Source organism: Microchirus variegatus (assembly GCF_963457635.1).
Source record: "Microchirus variegatus genome assembly, chromosome: 17".
Taxonomy (NCBI): Eukaryota; Metazoa; Chordata; class Actinopteri; order Pleuronectiformes; family Soleidae; genus Microchirus; species Microchirus variegatus.
In genome coordinates this window covers 5,779,529-5,793,466 of record NC_139818.1, presented here as the reverse complement: position 1 = coordinate 5,793,466, position 13,938 = coordinate 5,779,529, and the positions used below count along the sequence as shown (strand labels likewise).

The 13,938-nt window shown below is 40.6% G+C and overlaps 1 protein-coding gene across 3 annotated transcripts in view; it reads right to left on the bottom strand.

The window, feature by feature from the left end:
• Window positions 1–13,938, bottom strand: part of LOC310938926 (myosin phosphatase Rho interacting protein) — a 39,162-nt gene that overhangs the window by 5,140 nt on the left and 20,084 nt on the right. For 2 of the 3 annotated variants that reach the window (XM_083903563.1, XM_083903564.1), the window contains exons 1-3: window positions 5,018–6,410; window positions 3,565–3,712; window positions 2,686–2,791 (exon numbers count right to left, since the gene is read on the bottom strand). In XM_083903563.1, coding sequence (XP_083759689.1) covers window positions 2,686–2,791; window positions 3,565–3,712; window positions 5,018–6,199 — 1,436 coding nt within the window. In that variant the 5' untranslated portion in view covers window positions 6,200–6,410. Of the gene's footprint in view, window positions 1–2,685; window positions 2,792–3,564; window positions 3,713–5,017; window positions 6,411–9,029; window positions 9,147–10,033; window positions 10,710–13,938 lie in introns of those variants that run through there. The other variant, XM_083903565.1, reaches the window with a different exon arrangement.

The window sequence follows — 13,938 nt, the reverse complement described above, 5'->3', positions numbered from 1 at the left end:
TACATAAATGAATAAAAATGTATTCTTTTTGCAATTAAGTTGAGCAACATAATTGATGCAGCTGGATTTCCTTGAGTTCATGAAAGAAACCACACCATCCAAAGAAGAAGAAGAATAAGCCACCACACAATATGCTGCTCTTCGCTCAGCTTTACTAAGGATGAATCTGGACAATGAAAATATCATGCCATCAAACTGTTTGATAGATGTAGTAACAAAACAAAAGTAATGTAAACAGTTTGCAAAGCTGAATTTCATGACCACACAAGTACCTCAAACTCCTGCCAAACTCCTGTCAATCACCATGTTAAGACTCACTGGTCTAAGATACAGTGTGCATTATTTGAGGGATAATATAAACTCTACAGAGGAAACAGGTGAAGGTAGCTCAGTGGTAGAGTGAGTTGTCTTTCAACTTGAAGGTTGTGGGTTTGAATCCCAGCTTCGCTAGTCTACATGCCGATGTGTCCTGAATCCACTTTTAAAAGATTTCAGGGTCAGTTCAGCCATACTCAAGCCATTTTATTTTATTTGCTTTATGTTGCCGTGTTCTTCCTGAGTGCAGCAATGGATTGTGCAGGCCGTCATAACATCTAAAAACTGCTACACTGAAGAAACACGGACAGAGTTGTGTGGAGTTGCAAGACTTTTTCAGCATCGTGTGAACTCCCCTGGCAATAGCTTGAAAAGATCAATCAAAAAAGTGAAATGACCAAGCTTTTTTTTTTTGTTAATTTTGGACATGTTTGTCAGCTTGATGATGAGCAGCATTACTCCAAATCTAGTGGTTTTAAAGCTCACAGAGTGGTCACTTGTTTGTTTTAGGGATGCAACGGTATTCAGCATTTTACCGAACCGGTTCGGTTCAATTCGCAACGGCAAACAACGGTATTTCGGTACGTTTCGGTCCGTCACACAATGCTGTGTGATTAGATCCTCTCAGGAGCAGAGACATGAGCACTGTGCTGCACAGCTCTGCTCATGCCGCCTTCAGAGTCAATCAGCACTACACATAACAATGGCGAGTGAACGAGACTCTGAAAAAAGGAAGCTTGAAGCGGCACCGTCTTCATATAAGTCCACTGTGTGAGATCATTTAGGATTCAGCGTATACGATGAGAATGAGAAAATGAATGTCAACAAACAAACCACGGTGTGCAAGCATCTGTTATGCAGCGCAGTGAAGTTGGTTTGAAGTTGGATATTGGACAAACACTCGCTCTACAGCGCCACCCAGAGCAAGCCTCTCATTTACATCGTCATCACCCGTCTCTTTCACTTGGAGCAGCATGGTGTATTTGTAGTTGTAGTTTCTGTTCGGTTAAAATGTTGTTTATTTTTGTTGGATAGCACTAAACTTTATTTATTTTTAATTGGTGTGGTTTGACGTTTGCTGTTTCATTTGATCTGATAGTACACTATTGTTAAAATAAAGTTTGTGGCTTGATTATGTCTGTGCTTTTGATTATTTTTACCTTTTTTATTTGACCTATTTTGCCTTTGCTAGTCTGAGCAGTTTTATATTAAAGCGGAACTAGACCGGAAGTTCAAATTAACACTGTTTTTTAGTGTGTATCTGCGTCATTACCTTGTTTATGAAGCCCTGAAGGTTCAAAAAACAAACAGTTCAGCCACTGCTGAGAACGATGTGTTGTATTGTAATCTCGGGCTCAGCGAGATCTCTGAAAAAACCCGGTCCGGTTACGTAAACAACGGTTCTCCTGAACAGCAGATCGTCCTGCTCCGGGCACTAGTCCGGGCACTAGTCCGGGCACATCCGGTTGCGTACATTGAACAGCAGAAGAAGAAGAACGTCCGTTGTGGAGGTGTTTCACGACGCTGTTCCTGAGTCGTGATATTTCAGAGTGAACTCTCACCCCCAGAAGACAGAGTCTTGTGATTGGCCAATACTATTCAGCACACCTGCTCTCAGAAGCACAGCTCCCCCCTCTGGAACGGTGGATGCAAAATAGCTTCGTCATGACAAACGATTAATCTAGCGATAATTTTTTCGATTAGAGTGTGTGTGTGTATGTATGTGCGCGCCTGCGTGTTTGTCTGTGTGACTCTCTATTGAACGGGATCAATAACTAGAAAACAGCTGTCTAACGTAGCGTTTATCTTTGGTTTACTACTGCCACTGCTTGATAAACGAACATTTCAGGGCGGGTAAGGGGGAAAATCAACAGAGTGTACGGAGTTTTGCTGCCATCCTGAAACAGCGCTCCAGGGTTTTTTTGTTTCAAATGCTCGTGCATTGCTGTTGTACTGCTGTGGACCACATTGTTAGAAGGGTTAAGGGTAACAAAATTCCCACACTTTTGAAGACCATAGACGTGTTTTTTTTTTGCTGTTTGTTCCTCGGTGTTCCCGCTACAGCTTGCCGCTGCCATTGTTATGAATTCTTCTTCTTCTGTTTTAAACTCAGGCGTCTACGTGAGTGTCGACAAGCGTTCTAGTGGATATTTACTGCCACCACTGGACTGGAGTGAGAGTTCATCAAGTAGGTTGTTTGGAACAAAATAAAATCGTTGACGCAAAATCATCATCATGTCATCAATCATGTCGACGAATTTTTGAAGTCGACTACGTCAACTAGTCGTCCCAGCTCTAGTATTGACACTATTGGAAACTGAGTGACGGTGGATGTTTGTGCCCTTTTAATGTGTTACCAAGATATCATACTCATATTGTAAGTGAAGCTCATCAATGTCAGAGTTCAGTCCACTCAGTTGGGAGCGCTGGGACTTCTCCATTTTCTCCTTGTGAGCATTTTTCATAGCTTCAATAGCTGCAGTAAAAGACAGATAACCCATATTTAGTAATATTCTGATACTAGCATTATTATTATTATTATGCCTATATAGGGCTGGGTTAAAAATTAAGTTTTTCTGATTCAAATAGTTTTTTGTTTGGAATATTGACTTGTAAAATCATTAGATCGATCTTTTAACCTGTTTCTCATGAGAAGATTGTGGTCACGCGAGACTTGACCATGATAGTCTCACATTACCACTTTTCAGATGCTTTGGTGTCATGATTGTCCAATCAGGTGGACATTTTTGTTTGTTTGTGTCCTCAAATGTCACCACAGAACATTACTTTTGTCATCTGATGAGCAAAAAGGGCATGGATGTAGGCCAAGCTGCACTCACAGCACCCTCTTGTGGACAACTTGTCAATTACTTTAAGTGGCAATAGGATTTGCTGTAGAATTTTGAACTTAAACAGGTTTGGCATTTGAATTATCATCTAGAACTGTACTGTAGAATTGCAGTGTGGTCATGAGGGTACATTTGTTATGGACACATTTAGAGAATGTTATACAATTTGCATTAGTTTTGTGATTCTATGTCTTTCATAGCCAAGAAAAATTGCTATGCAAACTGAAATATCTAGAATTGATAAATTAATTAAATGAAATCAAAAATTGAAATCGAAGCAGGATCTCATGAATTTAAACAATTCAGGAAAATTAGCAGCACAGGAGTACCCAGCCCTCAGTCTATACTATGATAATCTTATTTGAAGTCCAACAATTACAAGTAAAATACATTTCATTACCCGCAATTGTTGCAGCAGTTTCCTCAGCCAGTAGTCTTTGACGCTCCTCCAAAAGTTTGGAAATCTCTCTCTGATGGTGCCTCTGGAGGTCTTCTATCACTCTTTGGTGTGTTTCTTCCATTGTCGCAAACCCACGTTCGCATGTCGACTTCAGAGGGAAAGACATCATTCTGTCATTGCATAGTTACATTACACTTTAGCACCAATATTACATTTTGTAACAGTTCTGTGCCATGTCTAATACTAGCTCACTCATTGTGTCATGCAAAGTCAGTGATAGAGCCAAGCAATATTTGAATTACAGTTTTTCTCGATTGTTTACACACATTTTCTGAAACCTTGCCTCATGCTCTCAGAACTCTACACACAAAATCCAAAAACACACACACAATGGGCAAATTCTCCTGCAAAATGAAACTTAACATTCAAAACAATGTTATTTCTTCTCAAAATGGTATTTTGTTTTCAAATGACACACACAAACCATCATATCAATAGACATTAATAAGAACCAGTTGAACACTGATGTGCTCAATGTAAAACACTATGATGAATGGAAAACACTTCTTCTCCATTGATCATAATGACTTAGGCCTTTTTTAGTGTTTAGTGTTACACTTACTACAGACAGTACATACATAACTGTGTAAAGTATTTTAGAATATTGTTTTTATAGGCCCTGTGATGGACTGGCAAACTGTCCAGGGTGTGACCCCGCCGATCGCCATATGTCACCCTGCGACCCTCCACTGGAGGATGAAGCGGATTATTTTTATACTCAAAACACACAAATACACAATAACAAATATATTGTATTCCTATATATTTCCCACAAAAACAATGTGCACAGTGTCCATCCCAACCAACACAAAGTTGCACAGTGGTCCACATACAAAACAGAACCCTTTTATGCTAACCCACTGATTGCAAATGGTAAACCTGTGTGACAGGTGTTTTCCCATGTGATGACTCAGTTTGCATAGTAGGAAAATTAACTTTAGAATTTTGAATGACAGTGTGTTCCTTGTGAAAACAAGAGATTTTCTCCATTAAAATTGTGCCAAATGCAGAGAATTGTGTGTAATGTTTTGAAAAAAGTGTGTTTTACAACTGCAATTTGAGTGTAAAGCAGGAATTGTGCTTGTAGTTTAGCAGAGTTGGTTCAGGGGGTTGGTTCATGAGTTACCCATTGTGGTCATTGTGTCTCAAGTACCAGAATTTGTGTGTAAACAATTGAGAAAAACTGTAAACACATGTTAAAAGCCACAGAGTTCAAAATTAGTCTTTGCATTACATTTTGTATACAGGTGTTCTGAAATACCACCATTTCCCAAATCCAAATTATCAGTAAATATGAACAAAATAAACCTGTAATTTGTATATGTCACTACTTATTTACTATCTCTGTCTGACACACATAGCTTCATTAGTGTAATAGTGAAAGAGCAAACACCTTAAGACTGTCAATGTCTCCCTGGTATTTCTCTCTCAGGCTGGCCACATCTCCTTCCAGGTGGTTGTTCTCCATTTCGATCTGCATCATGTTCATCTCTGTCTCCAGGTCCTGGATCTGTTCCTTCAGAAACCCTATCAAGTCCATCTTTGACATATATTGTGCATCATTGCCTTTCCCCTGCTCTTCTTCTTCCATTGTTATTAAGGCCTGATCACATATTAGCAATTGTAAAGCCTCAACACCTTTGTTGTCCTGTAGGACCTCTTTACTGCAAGGATTGGTTCCCACAAACTCAGATTGTAATTTTTCTAACTCTTTTTTAGGATTGTGCTGAAGCTCACAGATCCATTGTTCAAAGTGCTCCTCCAGTTTTTTCACATGATTCTTGTGTCGCTTCTTCACAGTATCGATGTCTATCAGCAGTACCTCCAACTTTTGTTGGCCATCAGCAACTATATCCATGATATTCATCTCTGTCAAAGCTTGGTGAAGCTGTTTATTGTGCATCTGCTTCATCTCTTCAGGGTCCTTCTCGTTATGCTCCTCCAGGAGGGCCAGCTGCTCCTGCTGCTGGTAGAGCCGGTTCACAAGTTTGCAGATCTCACTCTTAAGTGTTTGAATCTCTATTTGTAGAGTGGTCACCATCTGTGAGAACCTCAGACGTCCCTCCTGTAAAGTGCCTTGATATTTCTCTAGAATTGCACGCTGAACAACAACATCCATGTTCTGACTTGTGTGTTTGCACCAACCCAAATCGTGTTCATGTGTGGCCTGTAATCTGCATGCAACATAGGCCACCTGTGCATGAATAAGAGCTTCACGCAAATACAGAGTGGTGCTTAAATAAGGATGTGAAATGTGGTGCCTGAAAAGATCATGGGTCATTTTAACCTGTCCAGGATGGTTTACACCACTTTCTATCTCTTGAGCATATTTATGGAGGATTGCTGCTTGCCTCTGAATCTCTTTTGCAAGGTTATCATGTTCATTTTGGAGTAGCTCAATAGAGTCATCACCAAAAGGGAGAATTCCTACAGCCAAGTGTCTGCCTACAGTGTCCCAAGCCAAGTCTCGAGCTGCTTCCATTTTAATCTGCTCCATGTAAGGAGCAACTTCAGGGGGGTGAATGTCAGCTAACTTTTGTTTACTCGAGAAAAACTTATTTTCAACTTCCTTCATTACAGTTTTCAAAGCAGGGCTTTTGGAAGCTTGAATGATTGCTCTCAGAGCAATTACGGTTTGATATAAGTTACTGTGAGCTTCAGTTAACTCTCTTTTCAGTACTTTGAATTTCTCTTCAAAGCAAAGTTCAATATTTTGAATTGAGTATACAAGCTCTGCTTTAATTAAAGCGTTCAAGATAGTGGCATCAACCTCTGTATTAGCGGACACACTGTTTTTGGATTTTGCATCATCTGTTTCAAATGTCTCCATTTCTTTCCAGAGTGCACTCTCTGGAACCTCTGAAGTTTGATTTTGGACAACTGCTATGTGCTCTTGCATCATTTGTCCTTGTTGGATGTGCAGTGATGCATTGAACAAATCCTTTTCTATATCTGACAGTGAATGTAGTAGTGAATCAGCAAGAGAGCCAACAAGAAAAGCTCTGACTTTCTTACGACTATTTTCCACACACACCAAAGCATTCATATAGTGGTTTTTGGCAGCACTACTTTGTATCATACTACCACAACTAAACTCTTTTCCTGTGTAATAGTAATTTCCTTTTGTCTTCCTGAAATCAGTCTTTGTCACGTCATCTACCTGGGTAGATCGCTGCTCTTCTAAATTGCGTGTCATATTTCTTAGCTTATCCTCAGTGGCCAGCAGTTTAGTTTCTAAGGCATGTATAATGGAGATAAACTTCTCCATGTCATTTGTATGTGGCATATCAGAAGAGATATTAGCTGCAGTCAAAGCACTGCCCACATGGCCTCTGACCAGGCCCTCTAAGTTGATGATTTTTTGACTCTGAATTGTGGAAAAACATTTACTTGACTTCTTATTTTGTGACTCCTTATCATCTGGGGGTTCCTCTGTCTTGGATGTATGCTCTGTGTTCAGTGATAAGGAGGTTGATGTATTAAGTCTTCCCCTCTTGCTCTGTTCTGGAGTTTGCTGTCTTTCCATGTGAAGATCAGCATAGCCCAACTGCAGGACATTTAGATGCTGCTCTAGCTCTGCGTTATAGTCCACTGCAACCACACGCATGGATTGCAGATTCTTTTCACCACTACGGGGCTCTGAGAGACGTTGACTCATTTGGCAGAAAAGCTCCTCCTTAGCTTGCAACTTCTGCTCTGTTTGCTCCAAGCTGTTGCTAAGAACGGTCATTTTAATAAGTGCCTCTTTTAAGTCCCTTTCCTTGTGTTTCACCAGCCTCTCATATATCTCTTTAGTCTGTTGGATCTCTTCTTCTTTTTCTCCAAGGAAGTGGCTCACTTTTTCAAACTCCAGGGTAGCCCTCTCACATGAGTGCTGCAGTGTGTAGTATTCAGCTTTTTCATATTCTGGATATTTGCAGAATCCATTCACCTCACAGTCTGTGTCTGCAATCTGGTTGAGAAGCTCCTGACAGTGAGAAGTGAGATGGCATTTCTCTTCTACCCTAGGCATACTCTCTCTGTGTGTTTCAACTATGTCCTTGTATGTGATTCCTTGTGAGTTCTGCATACCTCTAAGCAAAGCCCTTACCTGATGCTCAGCTTCCAGCACTCTGTTCTCTATCTCTTTTTGTACCATGTCAGCCTGAGCTAATCTTCGACAAAGACTCTGTCTTTCCCTGTCATGACTTTCTTGCATGCTGTGCTGCTCCTTCCTCAGGCACTCTGCCCTCACAGCCTGGCTCTCTTCAGTGGCAGTCACATCTTGAGACTTCTCATCCAACCCTTGTACCTCTCTCATGTGGTCTCTTTGCAGTGTCTGTCTGTGTTCAAGATGCCTAAGGGCCTGGTTCCTCTCCAATAGGCAGGCGTCTAATTCATGTTGTCTGTCCTCGCTGTCTTTTAGCTGGGCACATAGGGTGGTTTCACTTTGTCTATATTCCACTTGTTCCCTTGAATGCTCCTGTTCTAACTTGTGCATATTGTGCATTTGAGTCACAGTCCGTTCACAAGCCAAGATTTGAGCCATCAAAAATGTTATTTCATGCTGCAGAGCCTGAATATCTGTCACATGGTGGTCTAAAGCATCTTGAGAATTCTTGCTTCTGTTTGATCTCCGGATCTGCTGCTGAGCATGGTCTTGCTTGTGCTTTTGGGTTTCCAAATCACCCTGCAAATCTTGATTAAGTTTGTGCAAGTGCTGCCATGGTACTCTGTGTGATGAAGATGAAGAGGGTGGTGTAGTCTTGAAAAAGATTGATGAGACAGTTTCATTAATGATATACAGTTACTTTCCCTGTCATACATGGGTGGACCACATCTCAGAGCTTACCACTACGCTATGAATGGATGCTATAATAATCTTTTTTTTTTTTTTTTTAAACTAAAATGATTGTTCACAAAATTGAGAGGGTTATTGACAATTGCAGACAATTAATAAAAACAGAAAGTTTATGTATGCACTTCTGAAACACAAAAAGGCATGCGAATATTAAGTTTGGACTTGACATACAGTCAAAGCAGAGATGGGAGGGGGAGGAGAAAAAAGCACAGTGCAGGGCCTATTGATTGAGTTTGTTACCTTTAGCACATGAAGTAAAATCAATGGTTTTCAATAGAAGATGTGGAACTCATAAAAACAGTTAGTGAATTATCATGCCAAAAACACACATGCTTGAAAGTGTGAGAATAAGCACCCACATCTGTTTATTATGTATTTGCTGCAACTTGTAAAATTATCATGAGGCTGAATAATAAATCAGGTACTGCTGCACCAGTATGTGAATACTATGTTGTTAACCTCATAATACTATTCTGTACATTTTAAAGATCAATGTTCTTTTGTCAAAACATGGTGCTATTCCCTTTCTGTGTAGAAATGGCCGTGTTATGGATGACTGTAGTACCTGCAATACATAGCCTTCTCTGGCACTCAGTTCGCTTCGAAGTGCATCTTCCAGCTTCTCTTTCAGAATATTGTTCTGCTTCTGAAGTTGATCCAGCTCATTCTGCTTCTGTCCCAACTAAACAAAAATATGAATCAAAGAAAGACACAAGCTGGTCTGATAAACAAATATAATATATTATACATGGCCACATTCAGTAAACATTAGGGATGCAACGATATTCTGTATTTTACCAAACAGTTGGGTACACCCTGTTCGCTTCAATACGCAACGGCAAACAACGGTATTTCGGTATGTTTCATCTGGTCAAAATGTATTAAAATACACAATGCTGCGTGATTAGATCCACTCAGGAGCAGAGACATGAGAGCAGCGCTGTTCATGTCTCCTCAAAGCCAATAGTGCTACTATGCAAATATTGAGCTGCTGTCTGAACTGTGCATAAACAATGGCGAGTGAACGAGACTCTGAAAAAAGGAAGTTTGAAGTGGCACCGTCTTCGTATAAGTTCGCTGTGTGAGATCATTTAGGATTCAGCGTAGACTATGATGAGAATGAGAAAATGGATGTCAACAACAAGTATCTCTTATGCAGTGCAGTGAAGTTGGTTTGAAGTTGGATATTGGACAGACACTCGCTCTACAGCGCCACCCAGAGCAAGACTCTCATTTACATCGTCATTACTCGTCTCTTTCACTTGGAGCAGCATGGTGTATTTGTAGTTGTAGTTTCTGTGAGTGGGTTAAAATGTTGTTTATTTTTATTGGATAGCACTAAACTTTATTTTTAATATGTGTATTTTTATGTTGTACTTTTGTTTAAATAAAGTTTGTGGTGTGATTATATCCGTGCTTTTCATTATTCTTACGATGCAATATTGCCTTTGCTAGTCTGAGCAGTTTTATATTAGATAGATTAAGATATCGAACCATACCGTAGCACCAAAACCGTCATGCATACCGAACAGTGGGAAAACTGTACCGTAGCAACGCTAGTTAACACACCTCTTTGTCTAGCAGCACAACAAGCTCATGGGTAGGTAGTCTGTCAGAGGTTGGTAAGACTGTGGTGATGGGCACTTGCTTCTTTTCTCTCAAGGGTGTTGACTTCACCCGATGCCATCGCTGCTCAATCTCTTCATAGACAACTGAGGGTCTGTTGTCCTTTTCTTCATCAATATGAGGGAGGGATGTAGGGTGGTGCGCTTCCTTTTTTCCTTGTTCTTGGATTTCAGGTAAAGATATCATGTTATTCAGAGTTGATGTCACTGTAACAGCAGCATTATTTGGCATGTTTGCACAACTTCCCCTCCTGACGTTCTCCCTTCCTGTTGTTGAAAGTGGGTGAGCAACTGATACAGAAGTTTGGAAGGAGGTAGAGACAGGAGAGGATCCTTGCGAGAAAGAGGAAGGAGAGGAGGGAGAACAAGATGAGGAGGTTGTAGAGCTGAGGTCAACTGTGTCTCCTTGTGCCTCCACAGGCTTTTCTGTCTGTTCCATCTTAAAGTCAAAGCAATCATAGGTCTCAGAGTATCCCTCTTGTTTGCGCTCACAGACTCCAGTTTTACAGCGCTCAGAGGAAAGCACAGACTTGGGGTCCTCTGGGATGAGGCTCTGCTCAAGGGTCACCTGGAGACACGGCTTCAACATCATTTGGGTTTTTATCTTCTCAGAGAGTGATCTAAATAAAGACAGCATATATAAAAGTTATATAGCCATACTTACACATAACTTGACATTTATTTTCAATGGCTACACCACCTTAAGCTATTTTACATAAATCTCTGATCATGCAGCACCAGTGTATTTGCAGGGTACACTCTTAGAAAATCTTAGAAATAAGGTTTCCAAAAGTGTTCTTCTACAAGGGCTGAGGTTCTATGTGGAACCATTTGTTTTTCAAGGGTTCTTGGTAACACTAATGGTTCCAGTAAGATCCATTTTGATCCAGAAAACCCTTTAAAACCCCTTTCCTGAATAAAGGGTTTTAAAAGGGTTCTTGGTAACACTAAGGGTTCCAGGTGTAACCTTTATAAAAGGTTCTATCTCAAACCAAAAAGGGTTCCCCTATGAAGCCAAAGAACCTTATATGGCTCTACTTGGCATTTTTATTTCTAAGAGTGAATGTTCACAGCTCACCCAGTTGGCATAGTTTGATGAAAGGTTTGTTTTCCTGGAAAAATCTTGTTCATATTTTTAGTGTAATTGTATTCCTTGTCCTTTACAGGAGAAACATGGTTTCAGTCTTGAAGAAAATCTTCACACCACACACCATCCAGTGTCTGCTCCTCTTCACCAGAGTCCTCCAGCTGTGTCACATCAGAGTCCGTCACCGCTCTACATGTTTCATTATTTATTTTTTGTTTGCATATTTTGTTAGACATGTTTTTAGATGTGGCTCCTTGTTTGTTTGAATTTGTACCCTTGAATATGATGGTAAAACATTTTCCTTTGGGAATAATAAAGTTTTTTGTTTTTTTTCACCTTACCCTGCATTCATGTGTACACCACAGTTCAACAGACAACGGCAGTATGTGCGGCTGGAGCCAGAGCGCCGGTTTACATTCTGGGAATTAAGTCTTGTCCCCTTTTGGGTAAGTCTAAAAAGTGCAGAACTAGCGTTGTAGTTTCAAGCCTTGAACCGACGTTTGCCATACTGTGAGTAAAATATGGCAAATTTGGAAAAGGCAAAAATTATTTTTTACAACTCAGTGGAAAACTGAGGGAGGAAGCACATTTAAAAAAAAATAAAAATACTACTGCTCTTCTAGCAATACAAAGCAACATGCAAATTGGTGAAGTATCTCTTTAAAGCTCACATAGAGTGGTCCTGTTGCACATATATGTTAGTTATGGAGGTCTACTTACATACATTAACTTGTTTTTATGGTCAAAAACCTCCTAGTTGCTGTAAACGAGCAGATATAAATCCTCTTTTCTGACGGTGTTTCCCAGCCGCGAGATACAAGACTCAAGTCTCACACCCAGAAGACAGAGTCTTGTGTTTGGCCAGTACCCGGAAGTACACCCGCTCTCAGAAGCGCAGCTCACCCCTCTGGAACGGTGGATGCACTGCTACTCATTATCAAAACATTGTTTTAACAATGTTTAAAAATAGCTTCTTCACGACTCCCCGCCGCAGTCCCTTTTATGACTTTGACCCGGAGTTAGACCCAGAGTCAGAAGACACTGTCGCTCGTGAAACACCTCCACAATGGACGTTATTCCTCTTCTGCGGTTCAATGTACGCAACCGGATGTGCCCGGACTAGTGCCCGGAGCAGGACGATCTGCTGTTCAGGAGAACCGGTGTTTGCATAACCGGACCGGGTTTTTTCAGAGATCTCGGGCTCAGCGAGATCTCTGAAAAAACCTAATAAGACACAGCGTTCTCAGCAGTGGCTGAACTGTTTGTTTAGAACCTTCAGGGCTTCTTAAACGAGGTAATGACGCAGATACAAACTAAAAAACAGCGTTAATGTGAACTTCCGGTCTAGGTCCGCTTTAAAGAAACACTCCTCACCGCTGAGCAAGAGAGGAGATCATGGAAATCCTTTATACAGGAGTTCCTGTTCACATGTGGTGCAACTCCACACAGCACCACAGGGGTGTCACAACCACAAGCTCATGATGATACGCACAAAAGTAAACATTGTCCCAGCGAGCAAATACACAATGCTGCTAAAAAAAGCAGCTGCACAATTGTGTCACCGGTAAACAGGATGCCTCAAAAGAATACACCGATGTTAAAAGAGGTGCACAGGTGCTAAGGATCAAAGAAGGAAGCCTGGTCAGAGCGAGGAAACCATTCCATGTTAAAAAAGGACTGTCAAAGGCACCTGTCAGGGTGATGTGGAAAGCAGACGGACATGGAACACTTCTCATCTCTCTCTGGTCCCAGACGGTACAAAGGACAACATCACAGGCACAACTGCTGTTTCACCCCTGAGCCAGAGCTTGCACGTTTACCAGATGATACCCGGACAGACCCACCAGGATTAGAAAAAAGCCTGCTTGGCTTGACAATTATAAACAGTAATCGTTTTGTAATGTGGGGGGAAAAAAAATCAAAACATGCTCAACAATGTGAAATGACCGTTTGACATAAAATGAATTATAAGTTGAAGCAACCTTGGTTTATTATGGAGTTAGATTTGTGTCTTTATTATTCAATCAAAAAAACTTTGCTTCAATCAAAAAAAAACGTTTTCGATCAAAAAAACATTCACTTCAATCAAAAAAAAACTTTTCAATCAAAGAAAAAAATTGTTTGAATGCAAAAATATATTTGAGACTCAAAAAAATGCATTTGAACACTGTTTTTCTTTGATTGAAAATGTTTTCTTTGATCGAAGTGAAGGTTTTTTTGGTTAGAAGCAAATTTTTGATTGAAGTAATGCTGTTTTGCGTTTGGGCCATATTATGGGTAGGACATTTGTGTCTTTATAACTCAATCAAAGAAGAAGTTGCTTCAAACAAAAAAAATATATTTTCTATTAAAAGAAATCACTTCAATAAAAAAAATCATTTTCAATCAAAGAAAAAAAGTGTTTGATTGCAAAAAATATTTGAGACTCAAAAAATGTCATTTGAACACTTTTTTTCTTTGATTGAAAATGTTTTTTTTTGATTGAATTGAAAAAAGTTTTGAAGTCGTTTTTTTTTTGTTTGAATCATTTTGACACAAACTTTCCGCAGTGGGCGGGTGCTTCCCCATTGGTCAGACATGTTTGAGTGACAAGTGTCTACACCAACTGTTGCACGCAGCCCTGCCTGTAAGGTAGGGTCCAGTGTGCGGAGAGAGCTCCCTCGCAGGGTCTTCTTCGCCACCGGCTGTCGGCTGGCCCCCGCGGCGCGACCGGCTCTAGGTCGGCTTGGAAAGGCTCGGGGCGAAGGTGGCAGGCGGCTCCG